The 24,663-nt window shown below is 42.6% G+C and overlaps 1 protein-coding gene across 1 annotated transcript in view; it reads right to left on the bottom strand.

The window, feature by feature from the left end:
• Positions 1–24,663, bottom strand: part of CDH12 (cadherin 12) — a 1,497,293-nt gene that overhangs the window by 370,131 nt on the left and 1,102,499 nt on the right. Inside the window, exon 5 of the mRNA XM_069613705.1 lies at positions 9,875–10,062. Coding sequence (XP_069469806.1) covers positions 9,875–10,062 — 188 coding nt within the window. The remainder of the gene's footprint in view (positions 1–9,874; positions 10,063–24,663) is intronic.

The raw sequence follows: 24,663 nt of genomic DNA, 5'->3' as shown, positions 1-24,663 counted from the left end.
GCCCTGTAAACTCACATAGAGCATGATTTATTTACATGCCACTTGTTATTGTGCATATGTAGGCACTGATCACTATTAGTGTACCCTTGCACCTTGATGATTTGACCTTTGCTCCCATCCAAACTATCAACAGGGTCTCATAGGTCAAACCCAGCATATGTGCATGTATATGTAACATGCAATGTCAGAAATAACACATAAATGAATATGGATTATCATACCAGCCAGTTATCTATAAGGCTATTCATGGCGGAACCCTTGAAGTATGGTGATTTGCATATGGGACACGACAAACATTTTAGTCTTCATAAACCAGATTGTCACATAGTTTATGTCACCTAATAAAATACATTCTGGGGCCCTTTCCTAAAAATGTTCCATGAGAAAGTAAACCTTTTGTCAGGGAAAAGACGTGAATTATCCTTGTGTAAATTGCAACCAATTCATAAAGGGACTTACTCGTGATGAATAAAAAAGGTTATGACTGGAGGAGCGGTTTACATATGGTGCAACGTTTAGGTCTGTCTGGGACCTTAGTCTGATTTCAGGTACTTCCAGACCATTAAACGTGGTTGTTATTGGAGTTGTGTCTGGGAGTTGTGGCTGTTTCTAACATTTTTGTGCTGGCCACTATGCAAATGGAAAACAGGTGCACTTATATAAAAAAAAAAGCTTAAATGCATAACATGCTAACAAATGCAGAGTTCTCTCAGTAATGTTGGGATGCACGTTCAGCTTCCATGTCCACCCAAACGATTTAGATTGAGTAAAATATAATAGTGGACAAGGAAATGCATTAGCACGAATGCAGGGGGGTGTAACATACAACGTGAGACTAACAAATGCAGTGTGTTCCTATAGTCATGGAAACATAGGTGGGCCCCACTATAGGGCATGAGTGATAGTAAAGTATAATAGGTGAATTATAGTGAGTAACAATATAAACATAGCCCTCGTCCCCACTGCTAGAAACACTGCAGCACTGCCATATTTAATGTAAAGCCTAGTCTGCCGCAGGCCATGATGCAAGTAGTAATATGGCATGGAAAAAAGTTTCAAATCGCTTCCCCATCCCAGGCCCAATAGGGAAACCAAACATAGAGTCCTTCGGGACTGATAGATAAAATATGGTTGTCTCGTGTTGCAGGACTGTGAAATCAGAAAGGAATGTGAATGGCCAAGCATGGGCAGGGCTACATCCATCCCGAAGGACAAACCCATGGAAGCCGGGCAGAGGTTTCAAGCTGCCGAAGGCCTGGTCTAGATTTAGGGCACTAGCACCCCCCACCTCCAGAATAACAACCGTCCCTTTTGAACTGCCAGATGCCCCCAAACAAGGCACCTACATCCTTCAAAATGTGGCTGATTAGTGTGGTCTCCAAGAGGCTGAGGAAAGAGCTCCCAGGAGGGGCAGCTGATAAGGGGGGGTGAAAGGAGTGAAACACCCAGTGATTTGTATTAAGTGGACCAAGGTGAGGCCATCAAATTTAGCACTGCGACGGGGAGGCATGATGGGGTGCCCATGTGTCTGGGAACAAGAGAAGAACTTATTTATTCTATAGGGCCAATTTGACCTTGAGACTATCCACTGAGTTCAGGTTAATGGCCAGGTGCATGCAATGTGGCTCGGCCCATGGGGAGGGTAACATATCACGTAACCTGCCAATCAGGTAGCGGGGATCAAGGTGACAGAGTAGAAAATCACATGTTAGAGGGCAGAGGTAGATAAAGATGTGGCCAATCAGTCAAGGGACTATAGGAGACAGTTAGTATGTATATAGGTGGTAGCCAATGAGGGTGGTCGGATAATACTCTATATTGGTTTTGTCATGGGTAACTATGATTTGCAATATAACTGTTTTCATTTGTTGAAACAATTCAGTGTGAGCTCTGTGGCAGTTTAGTTCTACTGAATCCTCTGTCACCTTTTTCCTTTTTGTATACACAATAAATCTTCTTATCCTTGCAAAGAGGTGCACTGAGCTTTTGTCCTTAGAGGATTGTTTTTACTCTGCTTGGTTGTCTGTAGGTCGACCTTACAATTTGGTGACCCTGACATGATCCCATCCTCTCAGCATAGACAGAGGATTCCTGGCTGCACATATGGAGGGGCCATGCTCACCTGCAGTGACCAGTCTCCTTTGCACAAATTTGAGAGGTTTACAGGAGCCGTGTTGCCTGAATTCCTGTCTGCTCTTTGGAGTGGGGTACAGCTCCTGGCTTGTGCAGGCCACTTATGGGACCCTGTGACAGAGGAACTATGCAGAACATGTAGATGTAAGTGTACCTTTGGTGGAGAAAACAACATGGGTGGGGGAAGTGTGAGTGTTGGAGAGTGTGAAGTGTTGACATGGTGATAGTGGTGCGATTGTGGAGTGGAAAGACCATGAGGCAGCTTGTATTTTTGGGCTTTTGTTTTTTTAAATTATTAAATGGAGTAAAGAGGAATTGGATCCTTCCCCATTGGGGGAAGGAGACAGTGCTATGTTGTTTAAGAGGAATAAAGGTAGAGGGGCTCTGTGTATTGAATGGGCCTGATATCACTCTGCCTGATATAAATGGGGCATGAGAAGGAAAAAGTAGTCTGAGCAGAAGTTCTGTGTGGGCCTGGGATTTCTCCACCTGATATAACAGGGGCTTGAGAAAGAACAAGTATTATGTTGGTGTTTTTTAATTGGTGTTTTTATTGTGGCTGTGTGGACTGAAGAGGGGTCAGGTTTTTTGTTGTGGGTAGATTTTGAAGTGGAGTGTAGTAAGTGTGTGGACGATGTGTGCGAGCGGGTATGGGATGTAGTGGTATGAGAAAAGAGTGAGGTGTGTGAAAAGTTGCACTAGTTCAAGTGTAATGTTTTATGCTAATAGCAGCAGAGCAAAAATGGCCCTGGTGCAAAAAACATATTGGGCCTCATTACGACCCTGGCGCTAAGTGTATGGTCTACACCAGCCGTTAAAGTAGGGACCCGCAAAGGGACCTTGGTGCTAAGTACGGTACCGCAATTTGCGGTACCGTACTTAGCGCCTTCCCCATTCCCATTGAGCCCTATAGGGCAAAAATGGGAATGGGGAAGGGCCATGTTTCAGTGGGGAATTACCGCCCCAGCAACCTTGGAATGGGGTGGTAATTTCCCTTTGAACCATGGCAGACCCGTTACAACACTGGCACCAACCATGTTGCTAATAGCGCCATGGTTTAGCGCCAGTGTTGTAATGAGGGCCATTGCGCCTCAGAGCTCAAGGATGCTTCTAGTACCTCGCCCAGTGTCTTGACTTTTTCTACTACTGGGATAATGCAGCTGTCTACTTCAATGCTTGAATATGCCTGGCTAAATTCATCCCTTGCTTGTTTTGTGCCAGAGATCATAAGTTCAGTTTTTGAGCCATTGAGGCACATCCAGTTTTGAACCATCCTCCTCTGAATAAATGCATAGATGGAGTTCCGGTTGGCCAGGTCCGTTGTGTAGTCTCCACCCAGGTCCATTATCAGTTGGCAATCATCAGCATAGTTGGCCAAATGTAGGCCCTTTGTTTCCAAATGTTTGCAGAGTGGTTTTATATATGTTGAAAAGAGAAGGTGAGATTCATGCTCCTTGAGGGACTACATATGAGCAAGTATTTCCCCAACAAACTTTAGAGTTTCTTTCAATCAAAAAAGATAAATTCCACACAATGCCATTGTTGGAGCAATTCCCGGCAGTTGCTAATGTTTTAAGCATGTGTGAATGGTCTAGCAAATCAAACGCGGCTGAGGGATCCAAAAGGATCAACAGCCCATTTTGCTCTCATCTAACCTCTCTAGCACTTGGGATTGTAAGTTAATCAAGGCACTTTCTGTTCCATGATAACTTCTAAAGCCTGACTGTTTGGGATGGAAGATCACAGAATCCTCAAAATTAGTCTGCAATTGTAAGGCTGCAACTTTATCTAGGATTTTTTATAGAAAAAGTGTGTTTGTAATTGGTCTTAGGTTTGCAGCATCCTTTGGATTTAGACCAGGATACTTTAGCAATGGGGAAACTGCCACTTCCTTTATGGCTGTTGGTACATTTCTATGACTAAAGGAGGCATTGACAAATCTAGTCAGGGAGGGAGCAAAGCATTTTTTGTTAGATAGTACAATTGTAGTCGGTATTATGTCTCCTGAGCAAGAGGAAGGCCTTAATTTGGCTAAGATTTCCAACATTTCTTCAACAGTGATGGTTTGGAAAAAATCTATTGCTATCATCAGGATTTTGTTTGGGGGATTGGGGGATTTTGCTAGGTTGTTCTGGCAATTTTGAATCTTAACCGGTGCCACAAGGACTTTATCCTGGAAAGATTTTTCAACGTTTTCACAATCTATTGTCTCTGGAGAAAAGGAGTGGGATAGAGCTATTGGTTTTTCCCAGGTGTTTTAGATTTCAAACAACTTCCTAGTGCAATTACATGCCTTATTAATTTGCTTGGCACACTAGTGTTTCTTTGTGTCGAAGATTTTGGCTTTGTAAGTTTTTTCTAAACCCTCCGATCTCTTCCTATTTTCTGCTGTTCTATTTTTGGCCTAGACTCGCTCGGCCTGTCTTTTTTCTTTCTTTAGAGAACTTAATTCAGGAATTAACCAGTTGTGCTGATTTGGACAATCACAAACTAACAGAGATCTGATAGGGGCAATTGAATCCAGTAGCGTGGAGAGATACTGCTTGTAAGTTTCTGCTCATTTCCATTGGTGGTCCAGATCGGAACAGGTGGTCATGATGGATTTAAGACAGATTTCTAAGTCGGTAGGCATAAGTTTATTGACATTTCTGCTTAGGACCTTTTTTTGGTGATGCGCAAAGAGGGCTAATTGTTTTTGACAGTCTTACGGTACAGTCTAGAATGAAGTGGTCCGACCAAATGCATTCTTTTGTTTCGATGGTGCTTACATTGTTTTGTGTCGATAACCAATCAAGATGTGCCCTTTTATGTGTGTGGGTTCCTGATTTAGGATCTGGATACCTGTATTGGTCAGCTGTAGTTCCAGCTCAATGGCATTCTTATCCTTAAGGTCTCCTTTACACCTATTTGGATCCCCCAAGAAGATAGTGGATGCATTCGGTCAATTCAATGGGGTTAGGAGATTGATAATCTCCTCATTAAAAGATGGCATATGCGAAGGTGGATGGTAGATTAGTATAAAGTGCACACAGGTGTTATTGGTGGGAGACATTTTTACATGAAGAATTTCACAGCCTGTGCATTCAATGCTGGTTTCGAAAAGTCCAAGCTCTTTCTTACTTATGATTGCAACCCCCCACCCCCTGACTGTTTAGGTGTTTTTTCCAAAAGGTATTATATCCTAGTGAAGCAGTGAGGTCAATACTTGAGCCATTTCCCTCTTGTAGCAAAGTCACTGTGATAAACATGATATCTGTCTTGTTTTCAAAGATGTAGTCATGAATTTCTAAATCATGTGTTGGCATCGAGCAGGTGTTTTACAATTAAATCCTCAAGAAAGATGTACTTCACTCCCCTCCTTTCTATGAGCCTTTATGAAAACATTAGTGGATTAAAAAAAAATATTGTTCATTTATAATGTGCTTAATTCCATTGAATGGTTTCTAAGCACAATCGGGATTTGAAACTATCTTGCACCACGTTGTTTCGCTTCCAAGACGAACGTGTTGCCCCTTGGCTATCCTTCCTTCCCATTCATGTTGCTCCTATTCTGGAAAGAAAAAATGGGGATATATGTCTGCCATCTTCTCCCCTGCCCATGCAGGTGGGGAGGATAAGTCCCCTAGCACCCTCCCTCCTGATCCTTACACTCCTGGATGATGCAGTGGGGAAGAAAGTGTAGCAAACCATGTACGTTTTCTTCAAATTTCCAGTTTACATTTTTTGTACTTCTGCAGATTATTGGCATTTCGGACACATTGTGCATTCCCAATGTCTAAAAGTACATTTCAAGGCAAGTAATTTCTACTTTAGAAGATGTGTGTATAGTAAATTAGTGTGACATTTAAATGCAAACAAGCAGATGACATTATATTTTATGCCACTGCCTATTAGATAAGAGAAGCTGTATTAAGCTTGATGCTGATATGTTTAAAAAATACTTCATTTTGAACACAGTCCATTCCAAAAGAAACATTTGGCATCTCAAAGTTTGGGTCAACACACGCAAGGGATAGTGTGTGTGTAAGAGAGAGTGAGAGAGAGGGAATGAAATAAACTAGCATACTCTTGACTGAAGAGAAAATGTTAATTCAAAGATCACATGGAGCCTGCAGATCCAGGTCAGGGCAATGCCAGTCGCTGTCTCTACAGAAGGCCCATAGCCAAAGTTACATGGATCTCGTTGCAGACAGCATTTGAAAAGCCGCATTTCATTCACAATGCATTTGACACATGCTCCGCTGGACACACACTGATTGAAATGCCATCAAGCTAGAACGTGCTTAAGATGACCCGAAGATCAAAAACTCAGTTTTGGCTGCATTATGACAAATCCCGTGTATCACCATACAATTTTGAAGTGATTGGTAAATTAAGGATATCCCCTCAGAGTCTTTTTCATAATCTCCATTTAGCTCCATGATAAGATGAGTGTCGTCAGAATAGTTGGCAAAACGCACCCCCTGTTTGTCCAGCAGATCACACAATGGTGACAGTATACATTAAATAAGGATGGAGGGAGTCATGCACCTTGTGGCACACCACATTCCAGCAGCTCTGATTTGTAACAGGCGTCCGCCCAAACATTTTTAGACATCCTGTTGTAAATAAAGGACTTAATCCAGATAACTGCTTCTCTGGAGCAAGTTCCTATAATTGCCAGCCTGCCAAGTCTAAGTGAGGAAGGTGGAGTTGAAAACATTTGGAAGCAAGAATTTTGGCCTGTAAGGTCTGTACTGAGAGGAGTTTGAGGCTGGTAGGAGATACTGTGGAAGACATATGAGAGAAACATCCAGGGATCCTGCCTCCTACCGTAATCACGTGACACATGTGTGATAAAAGATGTCCGATGCCCAAATGGACAAATGTCCCAACAGGTCACAGACAACAGCAGTTGAGAAAATGTGTGTTTCAGATGTCACTCATCCTGACAACCTGTATACAAAGGAAGTGAAAAATGTACTGGGGTCGTCACATCTGAAGCAGTCATGTCCCTCAATCAAAAGATCTTGCCTCCCATAGTGTTAGCACATAGCTATGAACAGACCCTCCAGACTGCCCCATTCCCCAAATCTTAGATCCTTGTGGCGTGTAGGGTAAAATGTATCCATTTGTGAGAGAGATAAAGATAGAAAGAAGGAGATAGAGAAAGAGGAGAGAGAGAGAGAGGGAGAGAGAGCGAGAGTGAGAGAGAGAGAGGGAGAGAGAGAGAGAGAGAGGGAGAGAGAGAGAGAGAGGGAGAGAGAGAGAGAGAGAGAAAGAGAGGATCTGAAATGGGACGCCAGATTGTAATTCCTGTTCCATGTGTTTCTATGACATCCAATGCCTTATGGTCACATGCATGACCTTTTCATACATGTTATCATATGTTTCAGGTAATTCTGCCAATCACGGTATCTTATTGCTCCATGCACTAACAACTTCTACTTTCCAACACAGTAGGCATACTAACTAAGCCACCCAGACATTGTAATTGAGTGCTCCTCCCAAAAAGACACCAAACATCAGAATATTACACCTCTACAGTCAACTTGCATACTACACCTCCGGCCAATGCATCCTAGCCCCACACGCACTGAAGGCTCTCCTTCATACACAAATGTCTCTGTGCTTTTAACACAAACTACTTACTTAGCCATGCAGAGGGCAGGGCACTCTGGGTTTGCATGCTTCAACACAGCAGCAAAGTTATCTTGAATTATCCCTCTGAAACCACTAGCCTCATCCACCACCTCTCTTCCAGATCTATCGGTGGAGCATGGTTAAAATCCCAACACATTAAATTAAATAACATAATATAACATAACGGTTGTGAGCAGAATAATATAACAACACCATACACTGAAGACAAAATGCATAACATGTATCTGTCACTTGCTAAATCTCACATTATGTTTTTGCAAGAATTACGGCTCTGCTGTTTTAAGGATGGTGACCATCCATTATACCTTCATCTGAAATGACCAGTGATTTGCTGGGACTTTCAGGCACTGACACTGGACAACGTGTATCACCCTAGCTATATAAAATGGCGGATCCAATGTGTAAAGCAAGGCAGCACTGCAAGTTAAACCGGCAGCTCCCTGGATCAACTTCACTGCTGCTTTGCATAATTCAGCCTGCTTACTGTAAAGCAATGCATCAGAAGACAAACTGCACCAATATGATACACATGGTTTGAATGGAAGTCCCAATTCCAATTTGGATTTATATAACTTTGATAGGATAATTTTAAGGAAATATGCTTATAACCTGTCAAGGCTTTCTTGGGGTTTCTGTCTTTGCTGTGATTTTTTTATTGAAATATTAAGATTATAACAACGTTATTGTTACTCCAGAGCATTGCTCAGTGGACTATTATGCTATTACATTGAGGAGGTGGCAGATCCCTTAGAGCATCTCCCTTCAGACTTTGGAATACGTGGAGCCAGCACCACTATAGATGCTCTACCTTGGTTGTTGCCATGGATACACAAGTAAAGATTCTGTCGTCTGGGAGGATCTCAACTTCACTGCAATTTCCAGTGCACACAGTCATAAGCACTGTTCTTCCTGCTGGGAAGCTGGGATCATGGCATTTCTGTTAAGGGTGAAATGTGTATGCCAATACCAGCCAAAGTTTCTGATTGGGTACTTATGCGCATAGACATCTACACACTCAGAAATAGGGATTTCCCTGCAAGTGGAATGTTGTGGGTGGCCTCTTTGAAATCTCCTGTTTGGCACCATCTTTAATTGTCAAGGCTTCATGCTTAGGATGTGGAGATACAAAGAAATTAAAAGGGTGGGTTATGTTATCCTTTGATCTGCTGAAAGGCACAATCTGGCACTTTTACCTTGTTGCATGGGTTTTTCTGTCTGGATGGAAGACTGCTAGCTAGTCTTTGATAAGCCGTTCACTGTCACTCCATTGAAACACATTCCTTTATTTTAGCAAATGTGTGAATATTTGATAGCACAATCTACTTCTCCCTTATGATCCCCTCCCACTTCCTCAAGCGGTTCACAAGGAAATAGAAAGAATCAGCAATTATTTATGGTGCCAAGCAACTCCAGCAATTGCCTATGATGCCAAGCAACCCCAGCAAGTGCCTATAAAGCCAGGCATCTCCAGTAAATGCCTAGGATGCCAAGCAACTCCAACAAGTGCGTGTGACGTCAATCCCACCCCCACATACATTTCCACTGAAAATCATCCAAAACTATTAGGCATATTCTCCCTTGACCAATTCTGCTGTGGCAAAACCTCCCCATCCCCATACATACTATTATTGTAAATGGTGACCCCTCATTTCAACTCTTTTGGAATGCGCAAGGCACCTATGATGAAGAAGTAGTTTCACATAAAGAGCCTACCTTAAACAATGCCAAACACTGCCAAATGTGGCCGTGTTCACATTATACGCATTGACAAAGGTTTTAAAAACATCAATTGAAGGCGATTGAAAACATTGTGGAAAAAGGTTCTTGTATGACTGTGTGGGGCTTTCAGAGGCTCATAAATATTTGCTTGTGTTTCTTGATTGGGATGTGTGAGAGGTGATACAAAGTAAAAGCTTCTTTAGAGAAGAGGATGTATGATAAACAAACGCATGTGCGAACAGGTTGAGGTGGGGATAATTGTGAATTTAGGATTTAAACTTTATGGTAGATTTTTCACAACACAGAACTGCATCCTATATACACCTAGCATGATTGACCATTTATGTCAGTGCCTCAAGCGGTAAAGTGGACAGTGTACCTTTTTTAGGGTGATGACCCCGTCCTGCGTGTTCTGATCTGTAGTGATATCAAACAAGTTCCCCCCGTCGCCGGGGACAATGGTGTAATCAATTTCTGCATTCCTCCCAAAGTCAGGATCCACGGCTCTGATTCTTCCAATGGCAGAGCCAACAGGTGACGATTCTGGGACTTTCAGATGGAATATACCTGAAAATAAACATGATAAACAGCAGTAAGCGGAATGTGATGATCAATCGTGCAACTTAGCGAAGTTCGATCGTTTAGAGTGAAACGTACATTTTTTAGATGTTTGCAAATATAATTGAAAATCACAACCTATATTTGGCTTGATGTTTTGTTATATATATTGATGTATACTACCTTCCTAAATCGAATATAACAATGCAAATATAATTAATAGTTTATACTTGCAAAGTGTCAGGTGCCTCCTTATGACAGTTTTGGCGGCCATGAGGAAGGGCAATAAGAAATTAGGATTTGGTGAACCTGAATTCTAGCAGAGAAGTCTAGATGCAGAGGCAACATGGATTGGTTAATCACTGGTTCTGGCCCTCGTTAAGAAAACAGGTAACAACGATCACCTGGTGCTAATCGTAATTACTACCTGGTGTTACCATAATTCAGTAAACATGGCCGCCGTCAGGATGACAATTCTCGAATGCTCTATGATGGTAAATTCTAGCAGAACACTGTATCAAGTAAAACCCCTCATGCAGCTCTGCCAGGCACAATAGAGCACATTTGCATGTGAGCAATTCCCACCCATTTGTACTCAGTCCTCGGGAATTCCCCAGAACCAATGGCCGTTCGTGTGCTACCGTTCATGTATTCAAGTGGATATCCTCCGGAACCTCCGACACTGACTTGCTTCTTGGAGTCTACTGAAGACACCAGGGAAAAGGCATGAAAAATGGCCCATTACCTAACAGTGTGATTTAGGTCCAGTGCTTCAGTAAAGGTTTGAATGGCTAAGAAACCACTGGATGGGATATTGTTGCTCATTATTTGCCATATTCGCTGGGCATAGAGGTATTAAGCAGTGTTTCTCCAAGAGGATCCAATAAACTCAGGTAATCATCCCTTATATAAGGTTTAAAGCCAGGATTTGTGGACCCTATTATGAAACGCCGTGATCACAATACTGCTCAAATTAAATTTAGACTAAGAGCTGAGCTTGCTAAATATTTTGACATTGGGCGGTCATGTTCCAGGTGAAGATAATCAGAAAACATGTCAGGAGGTGTGACTACTGCCATGGTTTCCGATATGCCTCATTTTGGTGCATTTATAGGGCAGAGTTCAGGAGCAGGACTGAAATAATGTGGTTGCAGTAATGCCAGCATGGATTTTTATCCTATCCTTAATTGAATGCACTCCTATGCAATCTACCTGGAATTACCACCTGCGGAAAGCAGGTATTTACTATAGGGATCCAGTGTAAATGCCTCCTCCAATTGTCAACTTTGGGAAACATTTAGGGCCTCACTACAAGTGGGGTGGTGTGGCTAAAACCGGCGGTACAAGTTTACTGCCACATTACAGCCATATTACCACACTGCCCAACTACGTTTTTTGTGGTAGGATGGTGGAAAACCCTATAGCAAAATTATGGAGGTAATTTGCCTACCTTCTGCCAAAAAACTGCCATTTTGTCTAAATTACCACCGACAGTTATTTCTACCGAAATCCCCATTGAGTTTTATGGACTCCATAAATGAGGACTAACATCGCCATACCACCACTTGTAATCCAGCAGTAATTCCACCAGACTAAGTGGCAGTAACGATAAATCCATATGAAGGTATTTTGCCAGATTTACCACTGAAATACCACTAAACTTGTAATGAGGCCCTTACTCTTTTCAACCACATGCTAGAAAAGGGGAGAGTAAATGTGAAAATCCTTTTGTTTTACTCCTCTCTTTTCCACTACTTGGTGGAAAGGAGGACACTCGCACAGAAGGGACCTTTTGCACAAAAAGGCAAACAAAGCCAGTCCCCTACATACAATCAACATGGGGGATCAAAATTACCCCCATTGTGTATATTTTATACATAAATGATCTAAATAGACACTTAACTGCTACACAGATGGACACACACAAAATAAAGGCTATGGCCCATGGAAAAACTATAACTCCTAGGCTGATGTTTGACCTTGATCAGAATGTTCTGGAAATAGTAATTTGGTGGTATGACTACATAGGAGTAGGTATTACAGATATTTTAATATGGAAACCCAATATTGTTAGAAGCACCCGCACTATTATACAGATGTCCTCAGGTATACTTTGATGTAGTAGACCATTTGTAGGTAAAACAATTACATCATCCTCTGACGTTTATTTTGCTATACAGGTTAACTGTAGCAGTGTATGATTCTGAAAGTTAAGGACATGCCAAAAATGTTACCCAGACAATGCTAATATCGACATTTATAATATATGTCTCTAATTTCTTCATTCTACATGCGATCTGACTGGGTGTTCAACATATCAGTGACATTGTTAAGCTCCATTCCCTTATCCAGGGGATAAGATTGCAGTGTTTGAAACCGAGAAGCCCATATCAGAGGGCTGTGGTCACATGGCTTGGTTGTACCCTTTCAATGTAGAATGACTACGATCATACTGACTCATCAGTTAGAGAATGGAAGTTTGCCTGTGTAGATTCCTTATCGCGAAATGCATAGGAAGGTCAACAAATAGCCAGGGTGTGGGGGTGGGTACAGGAATGAGGGGTGAGGGATGCAAGGTGGATAGGTAGGAGGGTGGGCATGAGAGTATGGCATGGGGCATTAAGGAGGACTCCTGAATACTCAGGATTAGTCAGAAAAAAATAATTGGGAAACGGAATAAAAGGATAAAATAGAATGTGAGTCATAGGGCGACAGAGCTCCTGGATGCGAAAGCATCTCTCCCATCAATGAAGTGGCAGGCGCATATGGAATGAACAAACTAATAGATGTAAAACACAATTACAAATAGAAAATAGAGCCACAACGAAAGTTACAATGCTAGAATGTTTACGAATATTTGGCATGTGGGTAGGTTCCATGGTGTAGACAATGCAAAAAGTATAAAATATACATTTTTTCAAATTTCCTTTTGTTTACCCTTACCATATAGCTCATTGTGCCATAGTTCTGCCGTAGTTCTACGTTCATTGTTCCTAAAGTTCAGCAGTTCATGAAAACTACAGCAGTTCATTGTTCCTAAATTTTCCACACTATCAGCATTCTAGCTGACATTAGCAGCACTCACTTTTGAAGTCATGCGGGTATCACAATACAGTGCTTTTGTAGTAATGCGGTTGACAGGAAACAGTACAGGTCTCTTCAACAGTGTCCACAATGACGCTGTCCATCACAGTGTGGCAAATCTCTCATAAGAATTGCAGAAACTTCATTTCCCATGGAAGTTGATGAACGTATGCCATCTCAAGAGTCCAAATCTTACATGCTTCAGCCATACACGTATGGGTACGGCACTTCAAGCGTACATGCTTCAGCCCTACACATACAGCACTTATTTACATTAAGGTGGCTACTGCCTCGACTGTAGATCGGGACACCAATAATGTTGCTGCGTGATCACAATGCTCCAATTTAAATCTGGAATCCATTTACGGGATTCATGCTTTTCCCATGGTCAGCTTTATGTGGCTTGCTCCAGAGTTGGAAACAAAGACAATGGGCCTCATTACAAGGTAGGAGGTAAACATGGTGCTGTTAGCATCATGGCTACCCCTTTACCGCATTCCGGGTCCGGGTTCTCGGAATAGGGACTTACCGGGTCATCCCAACCTTGGAGGACTCGGTAAGTCCTCATTCTGAGAACCATTCCCCATTCCCATTCGAGCCCCCATAGGGCTCAATGGGAATGGGGATGGAGCTAATAATGGGACCGCTAATAGCGGGCCCGTTATTAGCTCCCTGGTCCCTTAGTGGGTCCTGCTAAGGGCACCTGGTAAAACCAGGAGCCCATAGCGGGACCCGCTAAGGGACCTCGGAATACAGAGGTAAGGGGTTACCGGCAGCGGCATCCTTACCGGTGCCGGTAACCCCTTACCTCCAACCTCGTAATGAGACCCAATTTGTTTCCACTAGCTCCTACAGGAAAGACTAGTAATATTGTCTACAAAGAAGCATTGGTTTAGTTCATTAAATAAACTTCAAACTAGGACTCACGTAGGAATTACTGTGCAAAGAACAGGTATACCTGCTAGTTGGAAATAAAATCCTATTCGGATAGTGACCAGTATGTATGTGTATTTAAGTAAGCAAAATATGATATTAAGGACCTGCTTTGCAAAAGTATTTTACAATGGTGCTAACCTATTGCTGTAAATCAGGCCTTAAGTCATTTTAATGAGATGTATTTGTATCCCGTACGAATTTTATAATGATGTTTTATTCAGTGTTATCATTGCTGTTTTAATGCTTTATGCTGCGCCTTCATGAACTTCATGAACTTCTAGAAAATACTATTTTGATAATACTAGTAATGGATTACAGACCAATAAACCTGATGAGGGTGATGATGAAGAAGAGGACATAACAGCAGCCACTGCTCCAAGTGGCTTTTAAAAAAGTTGTAAATGATGTTTTTTTGGGCTTCAGAATGGCAGGTGTGGTATGTAGCCTTTTTTAGCTCTTGCAATTCAACCTTCATTGTGGGAGTGAAAAAGCATCAGAGCAGAGGGTGGGCAATAACCTTTCTCTGTGCTCGGTCTTTAATGAAGGACAAACCGCCCTGTTAAAGAAATAGCGCGCTTCAGTTTAAATGGTGTTGGAAAAGGAACATATTCTCTAAACTTGCTTCTTCTCATTGGCATGTAACAAATTGTCTTCAAGTAAAAGCCAGTGATTTGAAGTCACCCAAATATTAAAAGCGACACATACTTTGGCACTTGAAAATGCATGTTTTGTTGGAAGCACCAACATTAAGCTCTCTTATTCTCATGCACACATTGTGTTTTGAAGAAAAGGCTCCTAGCCTTTTCTCCACTGAGAATTCATCACTGAAGTAGAATCTGTGACTTGGCAAAAGGTGTTCTCCTGGGGTAACAGAATTGCTAATGATGCATTTTAGAACAGTTCAGTTTTACTATACTTCTGCCAACAGCATTTTACATTCTGAAGCTCTGTCAACACTTTATATGCGTATCATTAATTAATGTTCTTCTGTAAAGATATTCATGTATGCGCTGCGTGCTGGATACTTTTACTGCGATTTTGTCTATTGTCCATCTCGATTTGCATGTCATCGCCTCTGTGCGCCTTTCTATGCAAATCATTATATCGCTGAAATAATAGTCTAACAGTGTACTGTAATGCCCAAGAACCTTCACAAGGTTACACATCTATCGCTGTTGTACGATGAGGCAAACCAAAGGAAAAGTCTTGGCAATGAAACTGAAGCAGCACCAATAGGATAAGACTTCAATTTGGCCATAGCTCAGACAAGATGTCTCAGTTGACCCACTGTTCCCACGTCTTCATCTTAAATCTGGAGAGTAGCTGGTGAATGTGGTCAGGTGTGGAAAAGAAAAAAAGAAAGTCTACATGGGTGAACCAGTCTGGCTGTGCAGATGGTGGAAAGTACAAAGTCACTGTACAATATGGCGAATAAGAGCGCAGAGTGCAAATCTGTGGGAGGGAAGGGGGTTCAAAATAGTACGAAGAAGACACCAAGGACATGATGAGTCCAAATGAAACTTTAATGATTTCTTGTTCCCTAATGTTAATCGTCTAGTGGATTTCAGGATTGTTCATTTCTCAGTAGTTATCTACAATTTGGGATTAGGCAAAATGTACAAACTACACAATCTGATTTTCCTGATGGACCGTCAATGGGTGGCCTGATTGTTCCTGAAATTAAATTGTCTGGTGGTTAGAAGAGATCTATGAATCAAACTAATTTCTTTCAGGATATTTGATTCAATGTCACCATGTAAAGACTGGAGGTGTTTCTCTGATGTAAAATGTTGTATTTCCCGCTCGGCATTGGATTGTACATTTGCATGTGCCTGTGATCTGCTAGCAGACCTAAATATTTTCCAAGATGCCCTTAATCAGTCCCACACTTGTTGAGTTCACATTGCAGATGTTGCTTCATTTTGTATTTGTACATATGCACACACAGCCTTCCATTATTAAAAGCAGAAGGGGAAGCGCTCAGTTCTTCTTAGGATGGAGTCTAACCTGATTAACTGAAACTTCCCACTGTGACAATAATTTGGTCTATTGGGAGCTGCAAGGAAGTTTTCTTCGTCATCACTACAATTAGCTGCATCTAAGTCTCAATAACTCATCGGTTAAACACCTGGTGCCCCGTTACCTGGTATATGCATCATTGTCGAGAAATCAAAGGAAATATTCCCTTCAACCTTGCATTGGCTGTCAGAGAAAGAGAGGCAATTACTGGAAAATGCTCTGTCTTTCTTGTTACATTTTCATTAATGTATTTGATTCAGATTTTGTTCATGTTCACAACCTCTGTGCCAATATGGAACAGTGCCATATTGAGTATTGTTCTAACTAATCTGGAGTGATCTGTCTGAATCCAGTAGCAGCCTGCTCTCCAGAGCTTGGTTGATACACAGGAAAGGTCATGCACATATTTCTGCCATTTGTTCAGTTTGCCTGGTCTGACAGCATAATATCAATGCTCTTCTACACATTGTGGCTTTTAGTCATCGACCACTGTGAAGTTAAGTAACTATGGGCCTGAATCACAGAATTCTTTGTGGGGAAAATTGGGTCTTTGCATGCCATTCTGCACTCAAAACCCCCTTCGTCAATTTGACTTTGCAGGATTTTCCACGACTTGCAGGGACTTCACGGAGGTACAGAAGGCTTCTGCGAGCAGTCGAGCACCTTGGTTGAGACTCCACGCAGTGTGCGATCGGCCTGCGCAGAGAATGAAATAGGGGGCGGAACATGCATAATACCCATAATACGCGCAGAATGAGGAAGAACAAGGCGTAACGTGTGTGTGTCGAGGCAAGGGCCTGCATGAGGAAATTGCATGCCCAGCACTGCAAGAAACCAAGGATATGAATGGATCTGACTGTGCAACATCTCGTAGGGGGAATTAGCACGCAAAGCTCCCGTGCACACTGCCACGTGAAGGCAGGCGGTAGGACTCAAATGCATACAAATCACTGCACATTGGTAAGGTCCAATCCGAGATTTGGGTGTGCGTGCATGTAGTTGGGGTGCCATTCTTTGTTAGGGGTGTGAATACACAGAGAAGCAGGGTGCAGCCGCTGTTTATGGGGGTTCGCATGCAGATTGAGTGGGGATTCACCTGAGTTTTGGAAAATGGTGCACATGTTGATGGGGTGCTGTAAATAGTTATGGGGGGCCTCACACAGTGTCGCCCGGATGCTGCCTTGGTTACGAGGGACCCCATGTATTATTAGCGGTGTGCATGAGTTTGCGGCCGAGGAGCCTGCAAAGGTAGGTGTATGTGGCAGGATTCATTTTGCGCGGGGGCGTGTCAGGGGCATTCCAGATGCAACTTGCACATAGGGTAACGTTGTGGGGAACATTCAATGAATACGTAGAGCGTGCAATAAATGTTTTGCACGCAGGGACATGCAAAACTGTCCTCAGCGTGGGGACGTTGCGGGAACGATGTGCACTTTTCCATGAATATGGTCCCAAGGATGTTAAGTGATTTGTAAATAGATACATCTATTTTTAGTCTTTTACTTGTTCTCTCAATTGGAAACTGTGCTCACTGTATTACTGTGTTACTTTTTGTGCATCTTTCCCCTAAAAAGCAGAATCTAAATGGATCACTTGTGCTTGTATTGCATTTTAGAGCCTGCAGTTGTTTGTCATGATTGCATAGGGCAAACTTTGCCTGGTCCAAAAATGCATTGGAAGAATAGGTTTCTCCCCATGGGTAAACCTTTCCCTAATACTATGTAAAATTGCTCTTGTCATGGTGCAAATGTTTTCTTATATGGCCCCCATTTATCTTGCACTCAGGCACATTTTTCCTTAATGTTAATGCCATGAAAATGTACACTTGCACCAGTGTAAAGTTTCCATAATGTGGCCCTTTATGTAATTCAGATGATAATTGGTAAACAGAGTTGTAAATAAAATGATTGATTTTATGTGACCTCATTAGTGTATGTAACACAATAGGAAAAAATAAGGGGAGTATAAAAATGTACATGATCATGACTTTTCAAAATATTTATTTTATATTTATGTACTTCATGTTTATATATAAGATGATGTGACCTTTTTTCAATAAGATCAGCAGCAGATCATTTGTCTTTTTAACATAACTCAAATCACAAATTAGAGCTCAGAGCGTGAGGCATATTCACATCTGGAATCACACTGAATGCTAAGGAAGAGCTTTGACTGGTTGTGTAGTGCCCTATCTCGTGTTTGACTGACTGGTGACTCTGACAGGACTGTGGAGATTTCAAATCAGAGTGAATGCATGAAGATTAACATATACACTATTTTGCAGGGATATTGCTTTTGTAGGCAAGTGTTCCGAGAGACCCCCGGCCGGCCCATAGAGTTAGGGTTTGCTCTTCAGCACTTTAAGACGAGATAGCTGCACCTCGAGATGGATGGGGGTGCAGGGTCTCTTACTCCAACACCGATCAATAAGGACAACTCAATGGTTTGGCAAAGAGGCGTCTGTTTAATGACAAATACAAAAAATGGGGAAACATGAAAATCGACAACAGTGCGACAGCCCGTCTCGCTTCAACTCTGTCGAATTTCATACAAAACATAACATTTATACTCAAAACGCGTCATCATCTGACGTGTAACACTCAAAAGTTAACATGCAATTTTATTGGTTGGAAAAAAGTAACTGCCCCCCTCAGCTACCTGGCCTTTCTCCAATTAAGGTTACAATCAATCATCACTTCAACAACTATGTGTCAATTATGTTACTGCGGTTGGCCTCAAAATTGCATCTGCTGTCTGGAAAGTTTTGATATCTCTGTCTGGGTGGATGCCAAGCATAGGTGTGAACTTGTGCCTCCTCTCGCTCAGCCGGTCACGTGCTAGTATTCCATGGATTTGCCTTTTTTCTCTACAATTGTGCATTTGATTTTTGGTTCACCCTGCCACCTGCCTTCGCTTTCTTATCTCGATTCTTCAGTGGCAGGATATTCTGTTCTTTGCTTTAATTAAAGTAACTACTGTCTACAGCTTATATGTGACCTCGGCTTCTCTGGCACGACCTGCCTCTGCCGAGTTTTGATTGAGTCTTTTTCCTCTTGATGCTAGAATATGGAACTTTTTGCGTTTGGCCTGTAATAACCTGAGTTGGTTCTGCTTCTTATGCAAAGTGGACCCGCACTTATAATATTGTGCTTAATTTTGAGGTAGATTATATAAAATGGCGCTTGCCGCTCTATTCTTCTACTTAGCATAGCATGCCGCACTGTTCTCTATAGCTTCTTGCGGTTCCAAGCATATGTACAGGCGTAAACTGATCGACTGTCTTTATTTTGCTTACAGCTCAACTCTCTTAAACTTTGATTGCTTTCTATCACTTTAAGCTCACGAAATCTTTTCTCAGGGCATTTCGTCTCTTTGTGTCATTCTTGGTTGGTCATTTGTTCTACCTGTGAGTCCGTCCAGGCTCTTGTGATGTCACCATTCACCCTCCATTAAGGATTTTCTGGTTTCTTCATGTACAGTACTTGAACAATCTTCATTTCATTTCATTTGCTTGTAGGGTTTACTCAATGGGTACTTTACTGCCCATGGTTGTCTGGTTATTGGTACTTCAATAGGTATTGTTCTTCTAATAGGTAGTTGGCAGAGCCCCACTGCGGCTCTCTGCTGGTTTATTTGCTTATCATACTTCACATATCTCAGTGTGAATGTTCCTGGTACTTCAAAATGGGTGACTGGAGTGCAGGCTATATTTGGGACCTCCTCTACACAAGCCTGAATGGTTTTGTGTGAAGTGCCAAACTTGTAATAGACTTGTGCTGATTAAAATCCCTCTATTCTCCGGGGTCCGTGAAATAACGAGCTCTGAAATCAAACCTGTTAGTTTCCACAGGCTTGCCATGAGTTTGCAGGCAGAGGAGCCAAAACATAGCTTCAACCTGTAGCAGTACCATCACCAACTGGAGAACACACAGGCAGTCTATGACATTTTACAACGGATACAATAACCCATCAGACAATGTGAAAATCAAGGTGACAAAACAACATGAGTTCTGAACTTCCATTTTGACACTGTCATCAGAGACAAGCAAACACTTTGAAGGATGCCACAATAAATAAATAATACATTTAAATGCCACACCTGAACAAAGCAGGTGTAGCTACAAAGATGGTCTGAGCATGGCAAAATTCCCACCAGCAGTTTAGCCAATTAATTAGCAAAACGTGCATACTCGCACACATTTGACAATTTCTAACCTGTACATTTCCAACCTATTTTGACCTCTGCAGCAAGTATTTCCATGTTCTACTTGTGCCCTATCCACCGGCAGACGTGAGACCTCCTCAGAAATAGAGTAATCAATGTAAAGAACACACCTTTCGTTAATCTGACCGGGTACACTAAGAAATACAATGCAGGACTCACCCTCTTGACCCCCTGTATAGCGAGGAGGTAAATGCAGCTGAGAGATGGAGTTTGGGAAGGACTGGTAAATGCAGATAATTTCCAGAAAAGCTTTGCACTGGCATAAGAGCGTTGATATTTTCACAATATCAGAGATGCGGGGAAAGAAAGCTCACAGGCTAAGAACAGCTGAGTCACCAGACACAAGGTAGTGGACAGTTAGGGATGTGCATATTGAAATCTTCCCACAGTTAAACGTTTCCTCAGGTCTTGGCCAATCCCCTATCACCGAGAATTAATGTATAGGCTCAGATTCTTAGGTTCCTTCGCAATAAGGAATTTGTAATCGTTCGATGCAGGTGAAGAGGCACGAATAGTCTTCAGGTTTGACCTCATTCCAGAGCCTATTACTTGCCTTCCTATGGGCTTTTCATTTTTGTTCCACTGTAGATACTGATGGTAGTATTGTTTCTACCTTTTAAGTTTCAGTGTCATTGTTTATTTTGGGGGTGACAGTTATCTAGTGGTTGGAACTGTGGTCGTGGCATGTGTCATTTCTGGACATAGTGTTAGGCAGCATTGCTTGTGGGCCTGGTTTTACACCTGGAATCAAAGGCCTGTATGAGGCACAAAATCATAAGTAGCAGTAAATGATCTGCTTTCCAAACCATTTAAAATAGTGTAAGGGGCCGATCAAGGAGGTCCTTTGTCACTCCTGATTATCTTTAACATTGCGCAAAACCCTCCTGTTTGCACTAAGAGCCAGTAAAGAATAGTCAGGGAATCCAATTGGACACCTGGTGCCTTCCTGGATACCACTCTTTTTCACCACTTAGCAAGCCCCGCCCACATGGTGCCTTCCTGCGTGCCGCTCTTTTTCACCATTTAGCCAACCCCACCCACTTTGTGCCTTCCTGCGTGCTGCTCTTTTCCCTACTTAAGGAGCCCTCCAGCCTCTTTTCCTTTGCAGCTGGGGAGCAGGTGTAAGTGGATCTAGGTCACTTGGCCTAAGCCCCGCCCACCTTCTTAGCCCTGCCTCTTCCTTCATGCTCTTAACTCTTAGATCAAGGGCGTCTTTCGCCGGGCGTCCTTCGCCAGCCGTCCAAAGTGAAGGGCAATTCCTGTTTGGACCTGTTCGGACCCGGAGGATCCAGGCTCCGACCACCTGCTAAAACAGCAGGTAAGCATGCACCAACATGTGTTTACACCCTCTTTCCTTATGGGCATCGCCATCCTCTCTGGCTCCCCGTGTTGTTCCCTTATGTCTCCCCCCTTCCTGCACACAGGAGTCTGTCCTGATACATTCTGGTTTCACCATCACCTTCTTGTGGCCAATGCTGGATTTTACTTTTATGGACTTCATTGATTCACGGAGCGCCACCCTTTCTCAACTCTCATGCTGGACTTCCTTTGCATCTTGTACTCATGGTGGCCCCGAATCATGCTGTTCCCATCTTCATCTTGTATCCTGGCTTGCAACATTATGTGTTACTACTGACTTCTGCAATTGTATTCACTCTCCCCTCTTGCTTCTCCACTCTTTTGACTGCTTACTCTCTGTTCTCTACTCACCTCCCCTCTCCCTTTTCCTATCTTCTCCCCCTCCTCCCTTTACTTTCTTCTATGCACTTACTCTATCAGAATTGTCCATGGACCTAGTATTATAGCAACCTCATCTGTCGTTCCCCCATCCCCTTACTGCCCCCCCCCCTCCCTCCAGCACTATTTGACACATTGTCAGGCCTAGTACGATAGTCGCTTGTTTTGTTCCTCCCCTCCCTTTCTGCACCCCTCTCCCTCACCTTTTGTTTTCTTCCGGCTCTACCAGAAATGTTGTCAGGCCTAGTACGGTAGTCGCCTGACTGTTTACATTTCCTTCCCACTCTCCCCCTCCCTTCCTTATCTATGTCCTAGCACTTGCACTATCTGAAATGTCGTCAGGCCGAGTATGATAGTTAATTTCACATCCCTGTTTATGGCCTGTAAGAATGTCGTTGTATTTTCCCTTGTTCCCTCCCTTGCCTTGAAGCACTTTGAAACACATTGTGTATTGGCGCTATATATATAAACTATCATATCATATCATATTGAAGACCCTTGCATGTGTAAATGACAGACCACTAGTTGTCATGGAACCAAACCTATCAGTGCCACTGATGATGTCACGCATTGAGAAATGTGAGTGTGTCTCAGGTAATGAAGTGAACTGGGAAAAACAGAACCTCCTGCAGATATTCAAAACAATGAAATCAGACCAACCAGGACTGCCCTTTGAAAAAGGTGGTTGGCTTCAAAAGGTATATGGATGTTGGCATTTGCAGTCCATGTCAGGGAAAGATAGGTTGTGAAGCAACATTGAACTACTACTACAAAATTGTCATGAATCGGGTATATGGATCTAGTATTAGTGGAACTAATACAACTGGGAGTACCAAGAATCCAGCTTTATGTGCGTTTTCAGGTCATTATGGCCCTCTACAATATCCCTGATCACGTTCTTTACAGTTTCCGCATCGTGTCTTTGTCTCGAGTAAACCCGTATGTCAGAACGCTGGTGGTTACCTTGGAAACGCTGGCGTCCTCTCCACGTGCGTGGTCACTTGGAGCATACTGAACGGATCATGTGACCATGGTAATTTAAGCCGCCTTCTACCTGGCCATGGCGCTTCTGATTTGCTTCACGTTAGCTGCTCTCATTTTCTCTTGCTTTCAAAACTTTGTTATTGACCTCTGCCTCGTCCCTGGATTGTTTTTTGGAATTTCTTTGCCTGATGCCTGTTATGTGATCCCTATGTGCTTTGACCCCTATTTACGCTTCACGGACTACGCTGGTTTGCTGATTTCATGCTTCTTCTCTTTGCCCTGTTGCCGACTCGGATTTGGACTTTTGCCAATATTGTGCCCACGTTTGTTTCTAGTTCTGCCTGCAAGTAACCAACCTCGTTTTGTGTACTGGATTCCACCTTTGTCTTCCACACGGATTAAAGACTGCCTGCCTGAAACTTTTTAGGCATCCCCATGCCGTTGTGTCGGCTGGTCAACTGGGACTAGAGACTTGCCACCTCAGGAATAGGCATCCTCGTTTTGTTGGGTTAGCTTACCTGTATCCCGCTGGAACTGTTTGGACATATCTACTCTCCCTGGTATTCTAATTTCTCATTGTTCCTTGATTAGATACTTATTGTTAATACTCTAATATCTATATTGTCATAGATCTGAACCCTTAATCTCCCTTAATCTCCAAAGCCAGAAGTATTGAATTGTATGGTTAGCATTCCATCGCAGGCCCATACAGGTCAGTTACTGGGAATTTGTTCCTTCATAGCATTCTGCTTACCATGCTCTACAGATGACTGCTCTGTGTTTGATTACAGTCACAGTCTGCTCCTATTGGTCTTACCATTGAGGGTCCTCATCTGGCATTCCAATCTGCTTTGGTGTGCATCTGGTATCTTCCCGATAATAGACTTCTTTGGGCTGTGTTTAAACCTCACCCAAAGAGGTAAATTATATAGAAGAATTTGTTGACTACAATACGGGGTCAACGAATCAGAGTGACAAATTCTGACAAAAATATAGCTGTAGATGTGGGAATGTGGTCGATATATTAACTGCACCTGTGCTCCACAATACATATGTTCACAATTATACTGTTACAAAAATACCATATATGCTCAACAATATCTGGCCTAAGGTTTCATTAAAATTATATGCCAAAGTGGAAACCTTGGTGAAGATGATCTACCTGGGTAGACACGAGCTGCTACTGTTACTCTGGTGACTATATACCCAGGTGCAAGTAGGGGTTCTTGGCCTTCCTGATATCAGGTCATACCAGACCTACTTCTCTCTCCTGCAACTGAGAAGGGTCCTGAATCCAAATCAGGATGATCGACCAAAGCGGATGGATATAGTCAGAGAGGAAATGGCTGTGGTGCATGACTTTGTGGATAGAGTGAAGGTGGGAGAGCATTTGTTATCTACTCTGATTACCCAAACTGCCCTCAGATGTAGATATGGGGCAATGCTATCTGAAACCAGTTAGACACATATGTGGGACAGCTACAAGATGGTGATGGCACTTTCTGCTGTGATGAATGGCTAAAAATATGGATTGCTCTGAAACCATTACTGCCTTAGAATGCCAGCAATGCTGTTGAAAAGGCAAATGGCAACTTAATTTGCCTCTAAGTCACAGATAAGGGTGC

The sequence above is a fragment of the Ambystoma mexicanum genome, chromosome 5p, assembly GCF_040938575.1.
Source record: "Ambystoma mexicanum isolate Mex_15411 chromosome 5p, UKY_AmexF1_1, whole genome shotgun sequence".
In the NCBI taxonomy this organism is placed as follows: Eukaryota; Metazoa; Chordata; class Amphibia; order Caudata; family Ambystomatidae; genus Ambystoma; species Ambystoma mexicanum.
The sequence above is the reverse complement of the archived record's forward strand: the minus strand, read 5'-3'. Positions and strand labels throughout refer to the sequence as shown.